The sequence below is a fragment of the Lactuca serriola genome, chromosome 5 (genome assembly GCF_051521515.1).
Source record: "Lactuca serriola cultivar US96UC23 chromosome 5, Lser_US96UC23_V15, whole genome shotgun sequence".
Classification (NCBI taxonomy): Eukaryota; Viridiplantae; Streptophyta; class Magnoliopsida; order Asterales; family Asteraceae; genus Lactuca; species Lactuca serriola.
In genome coordinates this window covers 345166782-345190405 of record NC_136412.1, presented here as the reverse complement: position 1 = coordinate 345190405, position 23624 = coordinate 345166782, and the positions used below count along the sequence as shown (strand labels likewise).

General features: G+C 34.9%; 1 protein-coding gene across 6 annotated transcripts; it reads left to right on the top strand.

Moving 5' to 3' along the window:
* Nucleotides 1-17091: 17091 nt before the first annotated feature.
* Nucleotides 17092-23331, top strand: LOC145052076 (uncharacterized). Of its 6 annotated transcripts, XM_078999883.1 has the most exons (14): nucleotides 17092-17568; nucleotides 17647-17712; nucleotides 17817-18190; nucleotides 18281-18357; nucleotides 18430-18549; nucleotides 18657-18703; nucleotides 18919-19008; nucleotides 19427-19520; nucleotides 19599-19665; nucleotides 19864-19909; nucleotides 22664-22786; nucleotides 22866-22974; nucleotides 23065-23141; nucleotides 23215-23331. In XM_078999883.1, exons 3-8 carry the CDS (start codon nucleotides 18166-18168, stop codon nucleotides 19437-19439), a joined length of 372 nt encoding a protein of 123 aa, XP_078856009.1. In that variant the 5' UTR covers nucleotides 17092-17568; nucleotides 17647-17712; nucleotides 17817-18165; the 3' UTR covers nucleotides 19440-19520; nucleotides 19599-19665; nucleotides 19864-19909; nucleotides 22664-22786; nucleotides 22866-22974; nucleotides 23065-23141; nucleotides 23215-23331. The 6 variants fall into 6 exon arrangements, with proteins under 6 accessions (XP_078856009.1, XP_078856011.1, XP_078856012.1 ...); XM_078999885.1 differs by having other exon boundaries at nucleotides 17092-18190; nucleotides 19864-19911; XM_078999886.1 differs by lacking the exon at nucleotides 18657-18703 and having other exon boundaries at nucleotides 17092-18190; nucleotides 19864-19911.
* Nucleotides 23332-23624: the final 293 nt, after the last annotated feature.

The window sequence follows — 23624 nt, the reverse complement described above, 5'->3', positions numbered from 1 at the left end:
TGAACGTGACCTTGAGGGGTTTCTTTTGGAGTATTTCCCTCTTGGCACGTTCTGCCACCCTTGTGCATAGTAGGGAACGTATGCGCGATTTGGGCAGTTTCGGGCAATGTGTCCAGGTGTTCCATAGTGAAAACATGTCTTTTTCTTCACTGTGAAGTTATTTCTTCCTGCCCCTAGTGGTGTATCCTTGCCTTGTCTCTTGTTGTTCCCACATGCACACTTGCCACAAGAACTCTGTTGTGTTGGAATTGGTGGCCTATATTTACCAATGGCAGGTTTGTTAGGAGTAACAAAATTCGAAGCAATGGATTATGAGTTCAAGGAGACATTGGTTTGTTCAATAGTGCTCTCCTTGTTCTCATCTTCTGCTACTTTACCTACACATGAAGTAGAAACATTAGAATTTTCTACATTAATAACTCCTCCTGACACAAATCCAGCTGGTTTTCCGTATTTAAGATGTGCCTCCCTGTCAATTTCTTCTTGTTTCATAGGGATGGATGTGTAGTTATGATTGTAAGGAGGAGGTACACTATCATACCCTAGACCCTTGTTTTGATTCCTTTTAAACTGCATGCTTTGGTCTATCATATTTGCAACCACCTCACTTGAGAAATCATATTTTCTAACATCAAGTTTGGCGGTTTCAAACTTTCCTTTCAAAGATTCAACTTCAGCCACTAGCTCAGCATTTTGTTTGACTACATAATCATAGTTTTCACATTTGTTACTGTAGTCTTCCTGAAGTTTCCTAAAGTCCTTGGTTTTTGCTTCTAACTCAGCCTTCAGGGGTTTCTGTCCTTTCCTGAGCTGATATCCTTCATATCTTAGGTCCTCAACTTCTCTTTTAAATATATCAATTTGTTCCAGAAGAAATTTAATCGTGGCTTCACAAGCTGGAGTACATGTAACTTCAGTGACCGGAATGTTTTCAGAACTCATTGTTTCTCTACACTTCAAAGCATCAAGTTCTTGAATAACATTAGCAAGACTAAGATGATTGAGATCTTTTGTCTTTTTGATGATGGCCACGTTCATATCCCACGACTTCGGAAGTGAATTTAGCAGCTTTTTGTTTATCTCGGACTTAGTCAAGAAGATCCCGACTATATTCATCTCAGTAGTGAGTGTAGTAAATCGCTGCAACTGAGTTTCAAGGGTTTCTCCAGGGATAAAATCGAAAAAGTTGAAATTTTGTCTTAACGTCTCTTGACGACTCTCTTTCATGTTTTCAAATTCCCCCGTAGACCTTAAAATCGATTAAAAAAACTAGAAGCTAAAATAAAACTTAAAAGTCAAAATAAAAAAAATTAAACTCAAAAGTCAAACATGAAAAAGTCAACCTTGAAAGTCAAATTTAAAAAGTCAAACTTAAAAGCTAAATTTAAAATTTTAAAAAGTCAAAGTCTAAAGTCAAAGGTCAAACTTTGAAGTCAAAGTCAAAATTTTAAGTAAAAAGTCAAAAATAAAAGTCAAAAAAATTAAAATTAAAATTTTTGGTTGAAAATGAAATTTAAAATTGAAAGAAATTGATTTTTGGGGTTAAAAGTGTCAAATTTCGAAATTATGGTGCGGCTGGAAGTGTTTAAGTTTAAATTTTCGAAGGGAAATCACAAGACTTCGGTTGGTCGAGTTGGCAAAGAGAGCTGACTGAATATTATTAGGTCCCGTGTTCGATTCTGGGCACCCTCAATTCGCGTCCCTATTTTTATTTGAAGCTGACTGCTCCTGAAGAAACCAGTCGCCGAGTCGTACACGTTCGATCCGCAAGCCGCCGAGCCGAGCCGCAATCTCGGAAACCCTAGCCGCAAACACGAACTCCGCAGCCGGCCGTGAACTGTTTCCGGCAGGAAGCTCCGGCCGAAAACCCTTCAACGATTACGTGAAAAACAACGATTTTTCGACTTTGAAGCTCCAAAACTCGATCAAAAACCTTTTTTTATGAAAAACACGAAGAACAAACCCTCCTTATTTTTGCGAGATCTATCCAAAAACGCAAAAATATTTCGAAAATAAGATCAAATAATGCCCCAAAATAGGGTTTACGGTCCAAGAACTCGGTGTTTACGGCCGTAAGCTTGGACCGGAAACAACAATTATTCAGATTTCAGACGAAACAATAAATCCTTTTGACTGATACAACCAGACTCTGATACCAATTGTAAGTCCCTAATTTGCATGTGTATCAGTCAGATCCGTTTGATGGTGCGGAATCCCAATCAAACAGATGATGTTAGATCAAATAGAAGAGAAGGAGAAGAAGTAGATGATGAATCTCAATGTATTATTGAATATAATGATGATCCGGATACAAAAGATTCACACAAAATGCTCTCTGGCCGTAAACTCTCTTCTCTCTGCCTGTAAACTCCTTAGGGTTCATCAATCTCTACTCCTCATCCTAACACCTCTATTTATACTTGGAATATGGGCCGGATAACACATGGGCCGTAAATGAGTTTACGGCCGTAAGGTGTTTACGGTCGTAAACTAGACCATAAATTCATAAATATTACAGAAAAATACAATTTCCCAGAAAAGTAAAGTATAACCATATTTTGACCCAACAGATAAGTTTCACGAGTGAAGTCCCGAAGCACAAACAAGTCCTAAATGACATATAATGATACATATAGGCATGAAATTAGTGAATCTAACCACAAAAGTGTTTAGCAAACAAGCTAGGATGAAAGAATAACTCACCAAAGGAGTGTTAGAAGCAAGATAGGAGGCTGAAATGGAGTTCACTGCCCTAAGGATTGACCACGGCCCAAGAACACATGAAGTGTTCATGGCCCACTTGAATGTTCACGACCCAACATGAATGGTTCACGGCCAGAACCTTGAAGATCTTGAAGCTCTAGATGAGAAGATAACGATTCAAAATGAAAGGAAGAGGGCTTTCAAGTAACAACAAGAAGAGGGGTGAGTTACTTATGTTTTTTAGGTGATAGAAGGCCTTTTTGTGGATGATACTTGAGAGAGAATGGGAGAGTTCACGGCTAGAAGATGAGAAATGAGGAGAAAATGGCTAACACCCCTGTATATAGGCGAGGGTTCACGGTCCGAAGGCGGTGGTGGCCGAGAATGCATTCACGGTCCGAGGGTTTGCGACCCTCATTCATGGCTGAAGCCTGTTTGTTCACCTCTTAAACATATAACACCTTGAATACAAGGTGTAAACACTTATAAAATATTAATCTAACCCTTTTAAAAATAGAATGAGATTTAAGCTGAATTTAGTTGACCCAATTTTGACTTTGATTGACTAGGGTTGACTCTACAAGAAGAATTTTTTTTGGGTTGTCACAAATTGGGCTTGAAATATTGAAGACTTGGATGAACTAGGCTTATGAATATGGTTCTTGGATTCTTATTTTCGGCTTGGACTATCCACATTTGAAGCTTGAAATGATTGGCCAAATTTAAATCATGTGAAGTTTGGAGGGGACCAAGGGAATCTTAAGTAATGGGGTGGTGTAGTTGAGAAAAAAAGAGCCAATAGTATTCTAGCAACGTTTGCAAGTAGAGATGCACAAACGAAAAATCCTATCCGATCCGGATCCCGATCCGATTCAGTTCGATGACATCAAACCGAATCCGGTTTCATCCGATATCCGATCCGGTTTCAAACCGGTTTTCTCTCCCCCGAATCCGAATTGGTTTAATCCGATCTGAATTTTGCAAAATAAAAAAATTAAAATTTTTTTGGACCTCATATATAACACAAAATGCAACATAGGTTTATTAAAATAGTTACAACATATATCAAACGTCGAAATAGAAAGAGTTTAGAAACTAGTTAACTAATAATAATAATAATAAAGTGGCGTTGTAACATTTAGCCAAATATAAAGAGTTTTTGTGGTTTTCCACTCCGTGTCGCCTTCACTAAAATGTTCTTCAAACGCCACACAAATAGTTAGGGTCTCATCAATACCATATTCTTCATCTTCGTCTTCGTCTTCATCATCATCGTCTTTGTTTTCGTCCGGAGGTGTTGATAAGCCTTATGCATATTCTTCATCCATTATCTTCGGTTCAACATTTTGTGCTAGTGAGCCTTCTAGTGATGCCAAGTGTCGTATACGTTCCACCGAATTCAAGTAATTCTTCAAGCAAACGCAAACCTCTACTACAACCGGGGTAATATTCGTCCTCAACTTTGATAAAACTCTACCACTAAAAGAAAAAACGGATTCCGAAGCTACCGTGGAAGCTTGGACGGTTAGTAAATCGTAGGCCATGAAGGAGAGAATAGGAAAGTGTGCTTCCTTTTCTCTCCACCAAGCCAAAAGATCCCAAATTTTAAATTGTGGTACACTCATGAGTTTTAAAAAGTTTGACCCCATATAAATTCCAAGTTTGTTACTAGGGGTTAATGTGCATGCTCGTTTGTTTTGTTCTTCCAAAAGGTAGTTATAGAAGTCGATATGAGAATCCGTTCGACCCCCACTACTACCCGATGCACCACTAGTAAGTTGGTTACACCTGCAAAAGTGTTTGACATATTGCCATATTTTGTAGCATAAATTTCAAACAAATTAGTAAAAGTATTATTAAAATTGTGTATTTGGTTACAGATGTAGGTTGAGTCATCTTTGTGCAAATTTAAAGAGATGGAAATTTTGGTAATCAAAGCCTCTACACCTGTAACATTATACATGGGTTTAATGTTGCGGAGCAAGTAAAAAGTGGTAGCATTTTTTTTTTTGAAAATTTTGACTAATTTTTCTCTCATTGGTCTCGTAACCAAAACAAATATTTAACTTCTTTGTTCAAAACGCTCCAATTGCATGCACATCAACCATAATTCGTTTAGTAACAACGGACTTGTAGGGTAATACACGCTCGATAAAAAATTGGTTGATTGTTTAAAAACTTTTAACAGTTCCACAAACTCTTCCATGAAATCCCAATCAAAATCCAAAACCAAGTTTTTTCCTTTCGAATTTGTGTCGTAAAATAATTGCAAAACGTTTCTTTGACGTGTCAAACTTTCAAACATCATGCACGTCGAACTCCATCTAGTGTCAACATCCCAATGCGGACTATATTGAGTTACGTTAATGGAAATGACACACTTTCGATATTTGTCCATTGTAGCTTTATTTTTTCCAAAAACTCTAGTTAGCACAGTTTTGAATTTTTCAATCGTCATATCTATCATTTTAAAACCATCTTGTACCGCAAGATTAATAATGTGACAAACACATCGAGTACGAAAAAACGAGCCATCCAAAATAGGTTTATATTTTGCAATTAATTTTTTTGTGGTGGCGGTATTGTTACTTGCATTGTCAAACGAAATAGAGAAAATTTTGTCGCTTAAATTATAAGTCTCTATAACGCTTACTAAAATTGAAAATAATCGTGCCCCTGTGTGAGGATGCGCAAAAAGTTTAAAAGCAATAACTCGTTTGTTCATTACCCAAGTAGTGGCGTCTATCTAATGTGGCGTGACGACAAGATAGCTTTTCGGACAACTTCCGGTGGAGGACCAAACATCACAAGGTAAAGAAAAACCAGTTTTTATATCTAAAAAATCTCAATTGCATATCTTTTTTTTCTATATCCCAATACTTTAAAGCATCGCGTCTAAGAGAAGTGCGACTTACTTGTCGGTATTGTGGTTGCATTTTTTGCTACAAAATCCTTGTTAATCGTGGGTTGTTGAAGTGGTTGAAAGCCAAGCCCTCTTGAATCACGAACTTGCAAAAGTTTTCACGAATGTTATCATTGTTGTAAATAAATATCGCCCCGTCGGGAGTAATGTTTGGTTGATCCGGATCGCTTCGACCTTTTACAACCGGACAAGTTTTTGTTGCATGAATCCTCAACGTACTATTATCATCTTTTCCCAAAAACATCCTACACTTCTTGTATCTCGCTTTTTTCCTTCCCGTTCAACAATAAACACAAATCATAATGTTCCTACACTTCTTTGTTCCATGTGGTTAGTATGATTTTCACCACCGTTGCATCCGAATCTTGATCCACGGTAGAATTTCTCAAGCTCATTTTTGTGGAGTATTATGAAACTAGAAGCATAAAGTAGTAGAATTTTTTGTAACATTGAAATCTAGTAAATGCCATCTATTTATATGTGTTTTGAAGGTAATAAAAGTCAAAAAATAGTCAAACTAGCCCATTTTTGGAGCTTACCAACGGTTATAATTTTTTTTTTTCGAAAATGCCCGTTTTTTGACGTTAAAAAAAATCGAGTTTTTTGGATCCGGTTGTCGTCGAATCCGGTTTACAATCCGAGGGTAAATCTGATTCTGGGTCTGAAATACCAAACCGGTTTCAATTCGGTCACCGGTTTAATCCGAACCGATTTGGTCAAAACCAGTTTTGACCAAATCCGGTTTCCGGATCGGATGGGATCCTATGGGTCAATCTGGTTTTTGTGTGCATCTCTATTTACGAGGGTGGTGTCTCACCCGCACAACACTTGCGAGGGTACCTGCGCAATTGCACAATTTGGGGGCATTTTGGTCATTTTGCTCATGATTTATCGTGGGGGTTAGGTCTAGCAGCTCACACTTCGATTTTCCACCATTAAAGAGCATTGGAGCCGATTTTGGGGGAGCTTGATACACATTCCTCTTATCTTTCTTCTAATTGTTAATTTCCTAATGCAAAAACCCTTTTGTGATTGTGATCTTGTTGCCATGAGTGACTAGTTTCTTTATTTTGGTTAACTTTGGCTAAACCCCTTGGATATTTGTGGGTTTTGAAGGATTAATGTTTGATTGTCATTTATCTTATGTTTATGATTCTAGTTCATATTTCTTATGCTTGTTTAATACTTTGATCATGAACTTGGTACTTGAATACGCAATTGTTGGTTTATTTCTTTGGTTTATCATTAAATTTACTTAGAACAAGGGATTTATGATGGTAGAAATCATCTCTAGCTTATGTATCATAAATCCTTTATGGATGTGTAAGCATTAACATCCTCTAGGAATTGGGTATTCCTTCATTCTTAAGACTAATCAACTTTCTTGGGTTCAATTGCTTCAATTGAATCCTTGATGTTGATTAAGAAGGTATGTTGTGGGCTTCCCTAACCTCCATACTACCTATGAGTAATCTTGGCATATCATACTTCATGATTGATATAACGAATTTAGGATGAATGATAAGCTTCATATTGAATCCTAATGATAAACACATAAATGTTCATTGTGTTGAATTGCCTTGGTTGACCAGTTCTCTCCAATATTTTAGCATCTCATCATCTGGCTTAATTTCATGCTTTTTAGTTATTTAAGTGTTTTAGTTTTCAAGCAATCACAACACCCTCTTTTAATTTTATTGTAGTTATTTTTTATCACACTAGTTCTATTGGATTGCATTGGTGATTGAATACAACCATTTCCCCGAGGATCGTTACCCATTTTTACCATTATATTACGTTTTATTTGCAAACAAAGGGTGTAACTTTCTTGGTGGACTTGACATTCTTACCAAGTTTTGGCGCTGATGGGGGGGGGGGGATTGGTTATTGTTATTTTATTGTTTATGCCTAGCTCTACAAGAACGGGTGAACTACTTTACAATCCGAAGATTGAAAAAGAAGCAAAAAGGTTGAAAAAGTTAGTCAAACAAGTAAAACAACAACTCGTTCAAGCTTTTTCCTCTTCTTCACTAATCAACATAGAAGATCAAGTTCATACTTCAAGTGATACCGACACCAAACCGAGTTCTCTAATTTTTGGTCATTCCTTTGAAGACATTCTGTTTGAAAACTACATAACCATGAATCACACTCCACCTCATAATCCCAACCCAAACCCAAACAATCAAGATGCCAATACCCCACCCCAACAACCAAGACAACAACAACAACACCAAGAACCTCTCATATATAGGCCACCTTGGAATCAACCCCCTCCTCACCCAAATCAACCCAATTATCAACAACCACAACCACAAAACCAAAACTTCCACCAAAACCACCAACCTCAAAACAATGTTTTTCAAGTTCAACAACAACAAGCACATCAACCAAATCAACCCAATTACCAACACCCAATGTACCAACACCCAATGTACCCATAACAACAACCTGTCACAACTAGCATTTTCAGCTAGGAAATTCTATTTTCATGTAAACATCAACTGTTATAAGACTTGTACTCTAAGTGAATATCATACTATATGCTAAATTGAAATCATCCATTTGAAACAAAACTCCTGAGTGAAGTTCAAAACCTAATACAATACATCTCATATATTCAACTATGGGTTTAAAACCCTAAAAATCCCAGTTCAAAGTTATTATGGACTAGGATCCTCTTATTGGGCCTAATGGACCAGTAAACTTTCAATTTGGCTATTTTGGGACAAGAAACCCTATTTGGGCTCTAATTGGACCCACATTCATGAAAATAAAGTATTTTGGGTCATGTGGGCCTAGAATGACTTATCTTACTTCTCATGGGCCATGATGGGCCGTAAACTATCTTCTTGGGCTTCATTGAGCCATAGACCATTTTCCTTATCACTATTGGGCCGTGAACCCTCATAAGGGCCCAATGGTCCGAAATCTTCATCGTGGGCCTCATAATTTTGAACTAAACCAAGAAAAGATCCAAATTCATTTTTTCCTTTCCCCTATTCTCGGCCCAATTAAAAAAAAAGGAGAAATTAAATATGGAGGCATATTAAGATCTTGACACCTCATTAATATCCTTCATGCAATTAAGCTTAATACACCTTATGTAATTACCCAATCTCATACTTCCATGCAAGGTCTATTCCTTCTCCCTCCTCTCTTCTCACTCTAGGCCATAAGAGCCTCCATCACCACCATCACTCTTCATTTTCAAACTCAAGATTCTCTCATCCTTTTTCCTCTCTAGCACAAAGACCTTTCCCCCTCCATCCTCCTAGTTTTCGTGAGTTTTAAGGGAACATCAAGAACTCTTCATCAAAGCTCACCATTCTTGGTAAGTTTTTGTTTGACTCTATAGTTTAACTTAAAGTTTACACCAAAAATCTCTTCTTAACCCACACCATTTCATAATCTATGCTGTTAGAATTTCATAGATCTCGAAAACCTTCTCAAGAAGCTTACTAGGGTCGAGATCTTCTCATTTCCTCACCAAATATCGAAAACATCAAAGAAATGTGAGTTCATACCCCCTATTTTCGATTTTTACTTTGTTTTGGGAGAGAATACAAGTTGTTTGGTGTAAATCTATGTGTGTATGCATGATTTGGTGTGTTTTTCTAGTTATATATGTGTTTATGTGTTGTAAACTTCATGAACTTAAAGATCTACTAAAAGATGATGATATTGGTATAACATAACACTTATTTCAAATTATCTTACAAGAAAAAGGTTTAAAATACATGTAAGTTACTTAAGTCTAAGAAAAACTTCATAAAAGGGGCTAAAATCGACAAAATGACAAAAGTATGGATTATTTATGTAACTCACCACAATCACTCTTCATTTTCAAACTCAAGATTCTCTCATCCTTTTTCCTCTCTAGCACAAAGAACTTTCCCCCTCCATCCTCCTAGTTTTCATGAGTTTTAACGGCACATCAAGAACTCTTCATCAAAGCTCATCACTCTTGGTAAGTTTTTGTTTGACTCTATAGTTTAACTTAAAGTTTACACCAAAAATCTCTTCTTAACCCACATCATTTCATGATCTATGCTCTTAGAACTTCATATATATCGAAAACCTTCTCAAGAAGCTTACTAGGGCTAAGATCTTCTCATTTCCTCACCAAAAATCAAAAACATCAAAGAAATGTGAGTTCATACCCCCTATTTTCGATTTTTACTTTGTTTTAGGGGAGAATACAAGTTGTTTTGTGTAGATCTATGTGTGTATACATGAATTGGTGTGTTTTTCTAACTATATATGTGTTTATGTGTTGTAAACTTCATGAACTTAAAGATCTACTAAAAGATGATGATATTGGTATAACATAACACTTATTTCAACTTATCTTACAAGAAAAAGGTTCAAAATACATGTAAGTTACTTAAGTCTAAGAAAAATTTCATAAAAGGGGCTAAAATCGACAAAATGACAAAAGCATGGATTATTTATGTAACTCATGGTTAGTTAGGGGTTCAAAAGGATTTTTTTGCTAAACATGGCTAATTTTGACATTTGGGACCTTAAAAGGACTAAAAATGTTAACATTTTCATAAATGGGCCTTATTTGGGCTTCTCACTGTTTTGGGCCCAAAAATTGTAATTTTGGATCTTTTGTGGGCTTAAATGTCATTTTCAACAATGTTGTGCCAAAAATGTGAATTTTTATAAGAAGGTTTAAAGATGTAAAATTATAAAAATTTGGGCCAAAAAGATGAAATTATCTATAATGGGCCGAAAATACACATTTTTATAAAAATCAAGCCAAAAATGATATTTTTGACAAAAGTGAGTTAAAAATGTTATTTTTACAAAAACTTGCCTTAAATGCAAGTTTTGTTCTAAAAGGTGGGCCTTTTATGTTATTTTTTGGGCTTTAATTGTAAATTTTTGGCTTAATGGGCCAAGAATGTCATTTTTACAAAAAGTGGGCCTTTTATGTCATTTTGGTAAATAATTGAGCTAAAACTAGCAATATAATAACAAACGGGCTACTTATGTAATTCTCATGGTTATTGGGCATTGGTGACCCATTTATATGCTTGATAGGTCCTGAATACTCTTTATATGTTTATTGGGCCTCATTGACCCATTAACATGCTCGACGGACCTTAGATACTCTTTACGTGCTATTTGGACCTGTAAATACCTTACATGTGAAATGGGCCTTAGTTGTCCTTTTACATATATTTTGGGCCCATGTTATATAATCTCATTAATTCCGGGCCTGTAAATGACTTTCATGTTTAATGAGCCTTAGTTGCTCACTTACATGGTGTAACGCCCCATTTCTGATATGTGATTTAAATAAAGTAATTTTTATTTCTTAAGACGTATTCGACGAGTTAGTAGCCCGACTCGTCAAGTAGAGTCGGGAGTTGCACACAGTTTAAGTTGGCGACTCGACGAGTCCATATTCTCGGACTCGGCGAATCTGCCAGTCTGGATGAAACCCTAATTTCAAGGGTTTTCACCCTATTTAAACATCTTATGTGCCCTAAGACCAGCCTCCCTCACCCACAAAGAGTCCCATACAAAACCCTAGCCGTTCTTAAGCATTTTTGGAGCATTTTCTCACTTGTGAAGGTTTTTAGTGCATCTTGGGGATTTGAGGAAGAAGAGAGAAGAGAAGTATTCAAGGGGAGCAAGTAGATCCGGATTTTTGGTTGCATTTCAGTCCCCTTTAAGGTATCAAGCTCGAATCTTTGCTTATTATCAATTAGATCTCTTGAAAAGCTTGCTCTTTTGATTTTGAGCCCTTTCTAGACTTTAAGGGCAAATTAAGAGTTGATAAGATGAATGGACTTCAGATCTAAGCTTTCCTGAGTCTCTTAAGCTCAAGGTTTCCACCTTTATTGAGCCAAGTTTCCATTCCAAGCTTAGATCTCTTCCTTTAGCTTGTTTTAGGTATTTGAGCTTCATATTAGCATGCATGCACATAAAGTTAGAAACTTTACGTGAAAAACCAGCCCTAGGAGCCTAGATGTATGAATGGAATGCACTGGATTCGAGCAGAATCAACTGTATAGAAATGGCATGCATGGGACTCGGCGAGTCGTTCTTCAGACTCGACGAGTCGAGTTACGAGTCCTCGATTTGCCCCATTTGAGAGTTTAGGGTGGAATCAGTGAGTAGGTAATGGACTCGATGAGTTAAGACTCAGATCTAGTAGTTGAAGGACTCAATGAGTTGTTCATACAACTCGGCGAGTCAAGGACTGATCACATTCATAGGATGAAGGAGGACTCGACGAGTTGTTCATACAACTCGGTGAGTCAGATGAAGATGGACTCGTTGAGACTTTGCTAAACTCAACGAGTAGAAGTGTTTAGAGGATTGGAAATAAGGACAGGACTCGGCGAGTTGGCGGCCCGACTCAGCAAGTCTAGTCAACTGAGAGTTGACTTTAGCCAGAGGGTTGACTTTGACCCGGGGTAAAATAGTCATTTTACCCTAAGTTTAATTATCAGTAATTAATTGAGTATTTGTGGGAATTGTAGTCGGGGAGCTACGAAGCAACACTCAGTTTCTGAGTAGCATTTCTTCAGCCAGCTTGCGAGGTGAGTTTCCTTCCGGTTTAGATACTAGTAGTTCCAGGCTGCGGTCCGATGTCGGGAGGGTCCCGAGAAGTAGTTATGTGTGCTTGATGTCTTCGTGATTCATGCATGTCAGGATATGTTAGGTGCTAGATGTTCCGGACCTCGGTCCGACGTTGGGCGAGCCCGATGCAGTATATGTATTATATGTTACATGATTATGTTATGTGCAGTTAGTTCCGGACTTTGGTCCGATGCAGTGGGTGGGGCCCAAGCTAGTTTAGGACTTCGGTTCGATGTCGTGCGGGGCCCGAGCTAGTTCTGGACTTTGGTCCGATGCCGGGCTGGGCCCGATGCAGTGGGCGGGGCCTAGTATGTGCTTATATACTAGAGTATGGTATGTGGTAGTTTGGGGGAGCTCACTAAGCTTCGTGCTTATAGTTTTCAGTTTTGGTTTCAGGTACTCCCGCTAGCAAGGGGAACAGCTCAGGATGATGGCATGGCACACTCCACAGTCACAACTTTATCCTGGGAGTTTTATTCAGATATTTTGATATGATATTGACTTAGTTGGATTCGATACATTTACTATGGTATTTTGAGACATAACGATTTATGGTTTTATTATATAACATTTGATGTTGTGGTTTTTAGTAATATTAAAAAAAATGGGTCGTATTTCGGGTTGTTACAAGTTGGTATCAGAGCCTTGGTTTGAGGGATTCAAGCACACTTTCGAGTATGACTGGACTCAAACTAAGGAAATGGTAAAAGATTTTTAAACGAAAAATATTTTCGAAGGAATTTTTGAAAAAGAAACTTAAAAAGATAAGAGTTTTGAGAAAAGGGAAAAGGGTGTGGTGCATGCGATCAGCCGAGCTCAAGTAAGTACTCCCAAATTACTCATACAATTTTATGTTATGATTATCAGTTTCAGTTTCAGTAGAACAACATGCTAGAATAGGACTAATGATCTAGGAGGATGCCTTATGTGCCTGCTATATGTGTTTCAGCTTTATGAGAATTGCATGCTAGTATTGAGTAGACAGCAGTAGGATAACATGTTTAGGTTATGCCTGATAGTATGAGCTTATTATACTATATGTTAGTACAATTTCTCGTTATGAGGATGGAATTGCTTGAGTAGTTTCCTGTGTTCGAATGCTGCTTGCTTTGTGTTTTGTGGGACTCTGAGTGATGGGAGTTAGCCATTAGGTGAATACGTCACATCACATGTGATCAGGGTTGAATAATCTCAGAGTGCTGGATTTTGGCCTACTGCGCAGCTCTTGTTTGAGTCTAACCGTTGTGGGAACTAGTCTTTTACTCGAAGGATTATCTAAGCCTCGTCACATGTGGTGGTATTCAGGTGATGACTAATTGGCATTACAAGGAGGCCTTCAGCAACTGAGGACTGGTTTTGGTTGACTCAGAGATTTCCTAAGGGCAAGCCTAGGATGAGAGTAGCAGAGATCAGTAGCAGTAGTGACTTGGTGGAGTCAAGGCAATTCTTGAGGAAAGTACAGATAGATGTGGAAGGTAGTATGGGCCCATACTACTGAAAGCAGAGGATTCGTACTTGAATCAAGGAAGGCCAAGGCGAGACCAGGAAACTTGTAGTAATAGTGATCCCTCGAGATATATCAGTATTTCTGATGTTTGTCGCTATGTGTTTCAAAATGGTGGTCTTATGCCCTAGACCAGCAGTCGGTAGTTCAGGTGCCGGGGAGGGGTCAGGATCAGGCTCAGGGGCTGAGCATTTGGATGAGCAGACTAGGGAGTTTCTCTCTTTAGAGATTACTCGCATCATACTTGAGTAGACTCCTGTGATCTTTGGTTCGATCAAGGAGGGTATTTTGGAGCTGATGGATGAGATGTTGAGCACCCTTCGTGTTGAGGTGGCGACCATGATGGGGTCGCACACACTCACTTTCAGGGAGTTTAGAGCATGTGGAGCTCCTGACAACCATGGGGCGCGGGACCCCATAGCGAGTACCAGGTGGTTGGCGGACGTTGCCAATGCTTTCTGCACTAGCAGATGTCCCGAGGGGGACAAGGTCAGACTAGCATCCTGTCTTCTAAAGGGCAGGACACGAGATTGGTGGGAGGAGATCGGGCATGTCATCGGGGATGACGCAACACTTGATGCGATGACTTGGACTGATTTTACTACTAGGTTCAGAGCCGAGTTTGCACCAAATATTGAGGGATGATTGGTTCTCTACTTTATCTAACTGTTAGTAGACCGTATATTAGGTTTGTTACTTGTCTATGCGCCATGTACCAAGCTTATCTGAATTTATAACATTTGACAGCAGTAAAACAAATCTTCCGATATCTGAAGGGCACAAAGGGTTTGGGACTTTGGTACCCAGCAAAACACCACATCAATCTGCAAGCTTTTACAGATGTATATTATGTAGAATGTAGAGTTGACAAAAAAACACATTATGAGGATGTCAATTCCTCAGTGGAATATTGGTGAGTTGGTCATCCAAGAAGCAGAATTGTGTTTCACTCTCAATCGCATAAGCAAAATATGTCATTATTGTCGGTTGTTCCCAAGTCTTATGATGAAAACCCATATTTTTGTGCTATAAATTGGTTGATTAAACTCAGTTTAATCCATCATTCTTTCAACTAGATAAACTTATATCATCATATTTGAATACTAAGTTCTTAAAATTTCCTTATGTTCTTTCTTCATCCAAGATATGTATCAACATTTAAACATTTAGCATATATTTATATGTAATATGACAATTTATGTATTACATTTTGACATATTTATCATTATGAATCTAGATTTCCCTCCTACAAGTACTATTTTTGTAGATCTTAATTGCAATGAGCTATAATAAATCTCTACCATCACGAGGAGCAAGACAATTACTAGTTAAAGCATGTATCGACCTTATATTCAATAGAATTGTACAACTTTTTTTAAAAAACATAGTGATATTGCAATGGAACCAAAGGAAATACACATAATGTCTGGTTTATCAAGAGGAAGGGGAGAGAGATGAGAATGATACGATGGGTAGGAACAATTAACAAACCAGAAGCATGTAAATGAATGAATAAATAAGAAAAAAAGGAGGTGGTGGGGTGGGGCTAAATGGTGGGCCCATTTCTTTTTTAAATAACAAAAAAATAAAATTAAAATTAAAAAAAAGTTAAGGGCAAAAAAGTAATTTCACATAGGTTTAACTAGAAAATTTTAATAGAGTTAATCATAAAGACCACTAATGGGACAAATTTAAAACTAAAATGACCATTGGTATGAAAGGTTTGCTTAAAAGGAATCATTCACATAAAAGAAAGTTTTATAAGGATTATTTAAGGAATAAAAATGAAAACCATAAAGACTATTTGTGAAAAGTTGTCTATAAAATATAAGATAAATTGGGTGTTAAAATTATAATATTCAAGGGACCATTTATGTCAATTATTTGGAATACATATGGAAGTTGGGGGGGGGGGGGGGGGGGGGGAACAAACCGCATTTTACAAAACTCACGATCCGGAGACGTGTAGGTTAGAAAGATTTTAATTTTGGAAAATGTTTTATAAATGACCGTTGGAATTGGGATGCCAAAAGTTTGGGTCGGTGTATTGGTGCATAAAATAAGCACCCCCACCCTTCGTAAGATTCTCACAACCATGTCGATAATCCTAAGAAGTTATCTTTAAGTTTTCATTCCTTTTCCCTCTTATTTTAGTTCTCTAGGGTTTTCTGTATTTCAGATGTTGTAATCTCCTCTGTATGTATGGATACGAGAAAAATCGAAGCATACTCTAGTTTTCTAACTACACAAGCTGTATTGCAACTTAAAAACAGAAGGAAACTACATAGTTTTCCTGTAGTTTTGTTGACCGTTTCATAAAGGTTTTCTTCTCTATCTTTTTATTGATTTTTTTTCACTGTAAAATTTGATTTAGCGTGTTTGGTATCGCTTGTTTCAGAATGTGTTCTTATGAATAACCAATTTTATCAGATCACGATGTTTTACTCAAATCTCTTTTTGTGGAAGATTTAATCACATAATGATTATTGTGTTTCTTGTTTCTCTTCTGTTGATTTGCACTTAATTTAGTAATAAAATAACTCTGGTCAAACTCTTGGATTAGTCATGGTTTGAGTGTATTAGGTTTACCATATTATAGTTTGTTGGTTTGTTTTATGAGGTTAAATCATGTTTTGATTGTTTATTAACATTTTTACTCGATTCTAATCTTATTTTAATATTGCCTAACAACAAAACAACATTGCTGTCACGGGTTATTATTAGGGTCACATAATCTGTCATATTTATCAAAATATAGTTGGATTCCCCGTGTTACATGACTTTCTGAAGATTGTAAAGCTTCCATACCAATCTTAATTTATGTATATCAGTTACTAATTTGTGGTTATTTGATAGGATAACCGGAGAAGTCAAGGTAAGAAACTAAACTGTACTTTGCTGATTACTTAATATTAATATACATGCAAAATGTCTAATAAGGTGATAATGAAAAATCCTTTCCATATCGTTTACAGGCTACAGAAGTTCAAATTGCAAATGTTGTATGCATTAGATGTTGGACAACCATAATTAAATGTATCTGTTTACATGTTCACAACATTTATCACGTGTTACTATGCTTTCCTATTAAGTAACTCGTTTACTAGCCAATTTAGCCATGTAGTGTTAGCTGTTTGATTTAAAACCTTCTAGTAGCTTTTTCTCACTCAAGTAGCTGACAAAGGAGCAGTTAAAAAAGGTTATTACTGATGCAGGAAACAGTGAGGATTCAGACTTGTACTTAGAGTCATCCATCACCTATATATATATATATATATATATATATATATATATATATATATATAAGTAGAAGCTATACCCATCTGTAAGTTTTTACGCAAAATTCTAAGTTAAAATTTTATCATTTTAAAAGTATTTTTAGTTACTTGCCCCTGCAGCTTCTCAACCTGATGTTGTATCAAACATGGTTCCAATTTTTCAATAAAGAATTTGTATGCAATGTATCCATTTCAGACCATGTAGCCTTTGATCATCTATTACATGTAAGTTTTTAAAGTGCATTGTTGCTCATTCGCCCATTTAAATTACATGGCTTTAATTACAATGAATGTGCATGCCTTTTGGTTGTTTTTTTTTTCAAATGAGATTGATCCTATCTATAAGTTTGTGGATTTTCTTAACATGAATCTTTCCCCTGCTTCTGATCATGAACCAAAGAAAATTAAGTTCATGACAAAACTGTTCTTTCTTTTTAGCTTACTTACTATATTTTCATTCGTGTAGGTCAACAACTTGAAATTGTTGGATGACATGGCAGAATTGAGTTTAGCCTACTATGTTCCACAACTATATAACAGAGTATATGATGGATGGGGTATAAATGATTATTTTATGGATCTTTCAATCAGCAAGGCATATTGATGCTCAGTTACATGTGTGGTTTTTATTGTAGTGTTATGAATGTAGTGAAGAGGCAAAAAGCATTATTTAATGAGGAGGAAAAAAGCATTTTTTTAAGGTAAAAATTTACACTACTTCCTTCAACACAAGGGAGGGAGGGCGACTTGTTGTTTTCTTTCCACACTTTAAAGAATATATAAACTGTCCAATATTATCTTTCAGGCAAGAATGCATCTCCTATCCTATGCTATGTTATGTGGGGGAGATTAGTATTTAACAAAATAAAAGACAACTTACTTTCATTTATGGTTTGAGGTGCATCACCCTTGCCTCCTGGTGTCATGGATTTTCTTAAAGTGTAAGTAATTTTTAGGGCTAAATGCAATATATAACAACTTACTTTCATTCATTTGTATTTTATTTCAGTATCCTATAAAACACTTGATGTTTTTTATTTTCTTATTTAGTTTTTCTATTAATGTGTAAAGGTAACTTTTAGTTCCATTGAATCTCAAATACTTTGCTTTATCAAATTACTGCCTTCAATCCATTGATTACAAGCTGACAAAGCATGGAAACAATATGCAGGTGTACAGGTAGCTATAGCTATGAGTCTATGACCCTGTTTGTGTATTTCCAGAAATACCCTTCTGTTCCTAAAACTTGTGCTTATTTATTATCCTCAGGAAATGATGTGCTTATTCATTTAAAAAATGCTCAATATTGCATGGAAAATGCCTTCAGCACTTATTTAGTATGCCTGGTAATTCTTTACAATTTATATTCGTTATTTAGTCAAGTTTTTTATTTATCTAAAAAGTGTACTTTATTTTAGCAAAATGAGACATCAGGGAAAGGAAATGCCATGTGGTGTGGTCTTTGGTGGGTTAAAATGTTAGAAACAAGTGGTCAACATAAAGAGGGTGTTGGTGCTTACTTTTGTATCTCAGATGAGGTAATAATCAATTCTCTTGTGTGAATAAAAATATAAATATGAGAATTTTGTGAAAAAACTTGAATTTTTTGAAGGAACCTTTTCATTTAACTGTGATGCTTGAACAGGCATCTTCTTGCTGTTACGGTTTAGCCAAACCAATTATATTTAGAAAGTATGGATTTCATCTCATTCTTTCTGATGATCTTGTTATTGCAATTTTTGTTAATATTTTAATAGATAATTTTGTTTTACTATTAGTATTTAATAGATAATTTTCTTTAATATTTACTTATAATAGCAATGTATTTATATCTTTTCATCCAAAAACAACAAACCTTAACTTGAAGAAACACTAACAGGTTTTTTTTCTTATTATTATTTTTTTAGTGGACGACAAGTGTATTTCAAGAAAAACTTCAATTTTTGTGAACACATCATATGCCAAGTGCAATTTTGTTGGTCAATGCTTTGTGTATGGTATGATAGATTTCATGTTCATATATACACTCTTAATGTAAACCCTTTGGCCTCTACATTTCATCACCATAGATACTGATTTTGTTCACTGAAATTGTATATATTTGAAAAAAAAAACACATCACTAATTTGCTTCCACTTTAGGTATGCATCTGAAACCTTCTGAGATTACAAGTAGATAGAGGAGAGTATGTTGAGTATTATTTTATTAAGGCGGATTGGATACAAAACAAATACTTTATAATTTATTTATCTGCATTTTTTTAAAGATACAAATGGATGACTTATGCCAAGGCATGTATGTCACTTGTACACTAATTTATCCTTGTTGGTTTTGTACCTTTCCAAATAAAATTAAGTTCATGACAAAACTGCTCTTTCTTTTTGGCTTACTTACTATATTTTCATATTTGTGTAGGTCAACAACTTGAAATTGTTGGATGAAGACATGGAAGAATTAAGTTCAGCCTACTTTGTTCCACAACTATATAACAGAGTATATGATGGATGGGGTATAAATGATTATTTTATGTATCTTTCAATCAGCAAGTCATATTAACGCTCAGTTACATGTGTGGTTGTTATTGTAGTGTTATGAATGCAGTGAAGAGGAAAAAAAACATTATTTAATGAGGAGGAAAAAAGCATTTTTTAAAGGTAAAAATTTTCAAAACTTCCTTCAGCACAAGGGAGGGAGGGTGCCTTGTAGTTTTCGTTCCATACTTTAAAGAATATATAATCTGTCCAATATTATATATATGTGGGGGAGATTAGTATGCTATATTATTAGGTATATTTTTTAAAGTATACCCTCATCATATGAAAAAGACAACTTACTTTCATTTATGATTTTAGGTGCATCACCCTCCCCTTGTCTCCTGATGTCATGGATTTACTTAAGGTGTAAGTTATTTTTAGGGCTAAATGCAATATATAACAACTTACTTTCATTCATTTGTGTTTTATTTCAGCATCCTAGTTTTATTTCTTTCTATTATAGTATTCTACTTTCAACTTTTTCATATGATGACATTATACTTTAAAAAATATACCCAATAATATAGCATACTACTTTTAGCTATTTTATTATTAGGACATTATACTTTTATAGATGTTTATAGCATTGTAATTTCATCTTTCTTTTTTATTAGGGCATTCTGCTCTGAACATTATACCCAATTATATCATTTTCTTATTGTGACATTTTAGTATTGTCCTTCCATTTCTTTCTGTTGTTGTTGCACCATTGTAATTTCAACTTATTTTATTTTATTATTATTATAAAGGCGTTGCATTATGAAAGTTCTATGCATTTATAGCGTTGTACTTGTAATATTTCTTGTTAGGACATCATACTTCATAGCAATGAAAATTGCTTTGCTTTGTGTTTTTGATGGCATTGGTATAATTGGGTGGATTTTTACAAGTGCAATGCTATATATATAATAGAAATAAATGAAAGTAGGATGCAACAATACACAAATCAATGAGTGTACATTGGTATTTCTTGCATTTAAACAAATATTAATGTATATACAGTATTTAGGTTTCAGAAGTAAAGTTTGTGGATGTCCCTGAGATATTTATAGTTACTTAAGTAATTCTTGAAAGATACCATTATTAGTGAAAAAAGAAATTGCAATTAATGTTTTTTCTTTGTTTCTCTTCCATTGATTTGCGTCATACTAGCAAAATAACTATGGTTAAAATCTTGGATTAGTCATTTGGTCTGAATGTGTTAGGTTTAACATATTGTAGTTGTAGTTGGTTTGTTTATGAGGAGGTTAAATCATGTATTAACATTTTTACTCAATTCTAATCTTATTGTAATATTGGCTGGCTAACAACAACATTGTCATCACGGGTTATTATTAAGGTTGTAAGTAAAGCCTAATTTATTGTAATATTGGTTGGCTAACAGCAACACACTGTCATCACAATTTATTATTAAGGTCACATAATCTGCCTGCCACACATTTATCAACACATAGATTGATTCCCCATTGTTATATAAATTTCTGAAGATTGTAAGTAAATCTTTATTTATGTATTTAATTCTAAATGACCATATACGATGCCAAGGTAAATAACCAAACCCTACTTTACTTAACATATATATATATATATATATATATATATATATATATATATATATATGTTGTCTCATAAGCTTGTATGTTCTAGTTGAATGTTATTTAGATGCTAAGCTATAAAACATTAGATTAAATATTATACTTTCATAATCTAACCTATGAGGACATTGTAATTTTTATTATCTTTCCTATTAAGTCACTGTGCTTTGAAAAACTAAACATGTTTGGTTTTGGATACCAATTATAGCATTATAACTTCAAAGTTTTTATTATTAAGATAGTTTACTATCAAAATCTAACCAATTGCATGCAACATTCTACTCCAAATCGTAGCATTATATTTTCAAAATCCACCGTTTTAAGACACTGTAGTAATACATTCTACTTTAGAATCTAAACTTGTTTAACCATGGTTACCAATTATAACATCATACTTGATTTTTATTTTATTTTTCATATTAAGACATCATAGGTATTTATTAGCAGTAAGTCTATTATTAGAACCAAATCCAGTTCCACAATTGAGTATTATTTGGATTACAAAACATTTTATTTATGCCTTAATCTTTCAAGTTTCCACTAAAAGTCGTGTAACGTTGTGGCATGAATAACCGATTCAAGTTCCACAATCAATTACATGGCTTTAATTACAATGAATGTGCAGGCCTTTTGGCTGTTTTTTTTCAAATGACATTGATCCTATCTATAAGTTTGTGGATTTTTTTAACATCAATCAGTTACCCCTGCTTCTGATCATGAACCAAATCCATGGGAATTGAATGTTAGTGCATTTCATGTGATACAATTTGTTTCCATCTTTTCATAAAGTTGAATGAGATGTGGCTGAGCTTCTTTCTGGAAAAAAAACAATTTTATAGGAGTATAATAGAATAACTATCCGTAAATATAAATTTTTTAACCTTTCTCAATTGCATCAGTTGAAGGATTTTGTTCGTGATAGTTCGTCCGAAAATGTTATTCCTAACATGACTTGTTCTAAATCAGCATGTTGTTTTTCTTTCCTACCTTTTCTATTTTGATCCTAAGAGCAACTTAGGTCATGTGTGGTTCATGGGTTCCATAGAAATTTGAAGGAATTGGAATGGAAGATTCCATAAGTTACATATTTGTTTGACAAAATAAACTCCCCCAAAATCTGTAATCAAAGGATTTTCCATTCCTAGGGAAGAGTTGGAATTCCTTTATATATTTCTTCATTGAAAAGACTAAATTTTTCCTTACAACCAAAATATTGTTTTTTAAATCTTGCGTCTTCTTCTTTATTTTCACACCTAATTTATCATAATATACAACCCTGTAAATGTAGATATTTATATTCAATTGTTATATTATTAATTATTTATTTTTCTTCATAAGTCATTTTTAATGTGATTACTTTTTCTTTTTATGTTTATGAAAATTAGAGTATGTATTTTTGATGTTTATATAATTAGTGTTTAATAATTGTCTTATAAGTAAAATCTTTTCCAGTAAATAGCAATTCTATTAATTAAAAAAAACGTCACTAAAGGGTGTTTTGGTCATTTAACCATACATGACAGATTCCAATTCCTTTGACAAATTCCGTTCATTACTCTGCAACAAGAAAATGTTTCAGAAACCAAACAGAACTTGTGGATTAGAAAAGGCAAAGAAGAAGCTCCCGAGAATCAAAGTGATAACATGCATGTTTTTACCCTTAACACTACAAAAACAGTTGATGTTTTTTATGTTATTATTAAGTTTTTCTGTTAATGTTTAAAGGTACACTTTTAGTTCCATTGAATCTCAAATACCTCACTTTATCAAATTATTGCCTTCAATCCACTGATTACAAGCTGACAAAGCATGGAAACGAGATACAGGTCTACAGGTAGCTATAACTATGAGTCTATGACCCTGTTTGTGCATTTCCAGAAATACCCCTTTGTTCCTAAAACTTGTGTTTATTTATTATCCTTAGGAAATGATGTGCTTATTTATTTAAAAGATGCTAAATATTGCATGGAAAATGCCTTTAGTACTTATTTAGTATGGCTGGTAATTCTTTACAATTTATATTTGTTATTTAGTCAAAAAAATTATTTATCTAATAAGTGTACTTTCTTTTTAGCAAATTGAGACATCAGGAAAGGGAAATGCCACATGGTGGTGGTCTTTGGTGGATTGAAATGTTAGAAACACGTGGTGAATATAAAGAGGGTGCTGGTGTTTAAGGTAATAATCAATTCTCTTTTGTGAATAAAAATAAAAATATGAGAATTTTGTGAAAAAAATATAATTTTTTTTGAAGAAACCTCTTCGTTTAGCTGTGATGCTTGAACAAGCATCTTATTGCTGTTACCTTTTAGCCAAACCAATTATATTAAGAAAGTATGGATTTCATCTCATTCTTTCTCATGATCTATACAAGAAATGCGAGCAGGCAGTGCAGTTTTTGTAAATATTTTAGTTGAAAATTTTGTTTTACTATTAGTATTTATAGATTTTTTTTCTTTAATATTTATTCATAAGAGCAATGTA

What these genes read in the sequence shown, in the direction of transcription:
- LOC145052076 (XM_078999883.1), top strand. Translation starts at nt 18,166, where the DNA reads ATGGAAACAATATGCAGGTGTACAG. An exon ending in ACTTTTGTATCTCAGATGAG is followed by an intron (nt 18,550 to 18,656) that starts GTAATAATCAAT and finishes ATGCTTGAACAG; the next exon opens with GCATCTTCTTGCTGTTACGG. An exon ending in AAACCAATTATATTTAGAAA is followed by an intron (nt 18,704 to 18,918) that starts GTATGGATTTCA and finishes TTATTTTTTTAG; the next exon opens with TGGACGACAAGTGTATTTCA.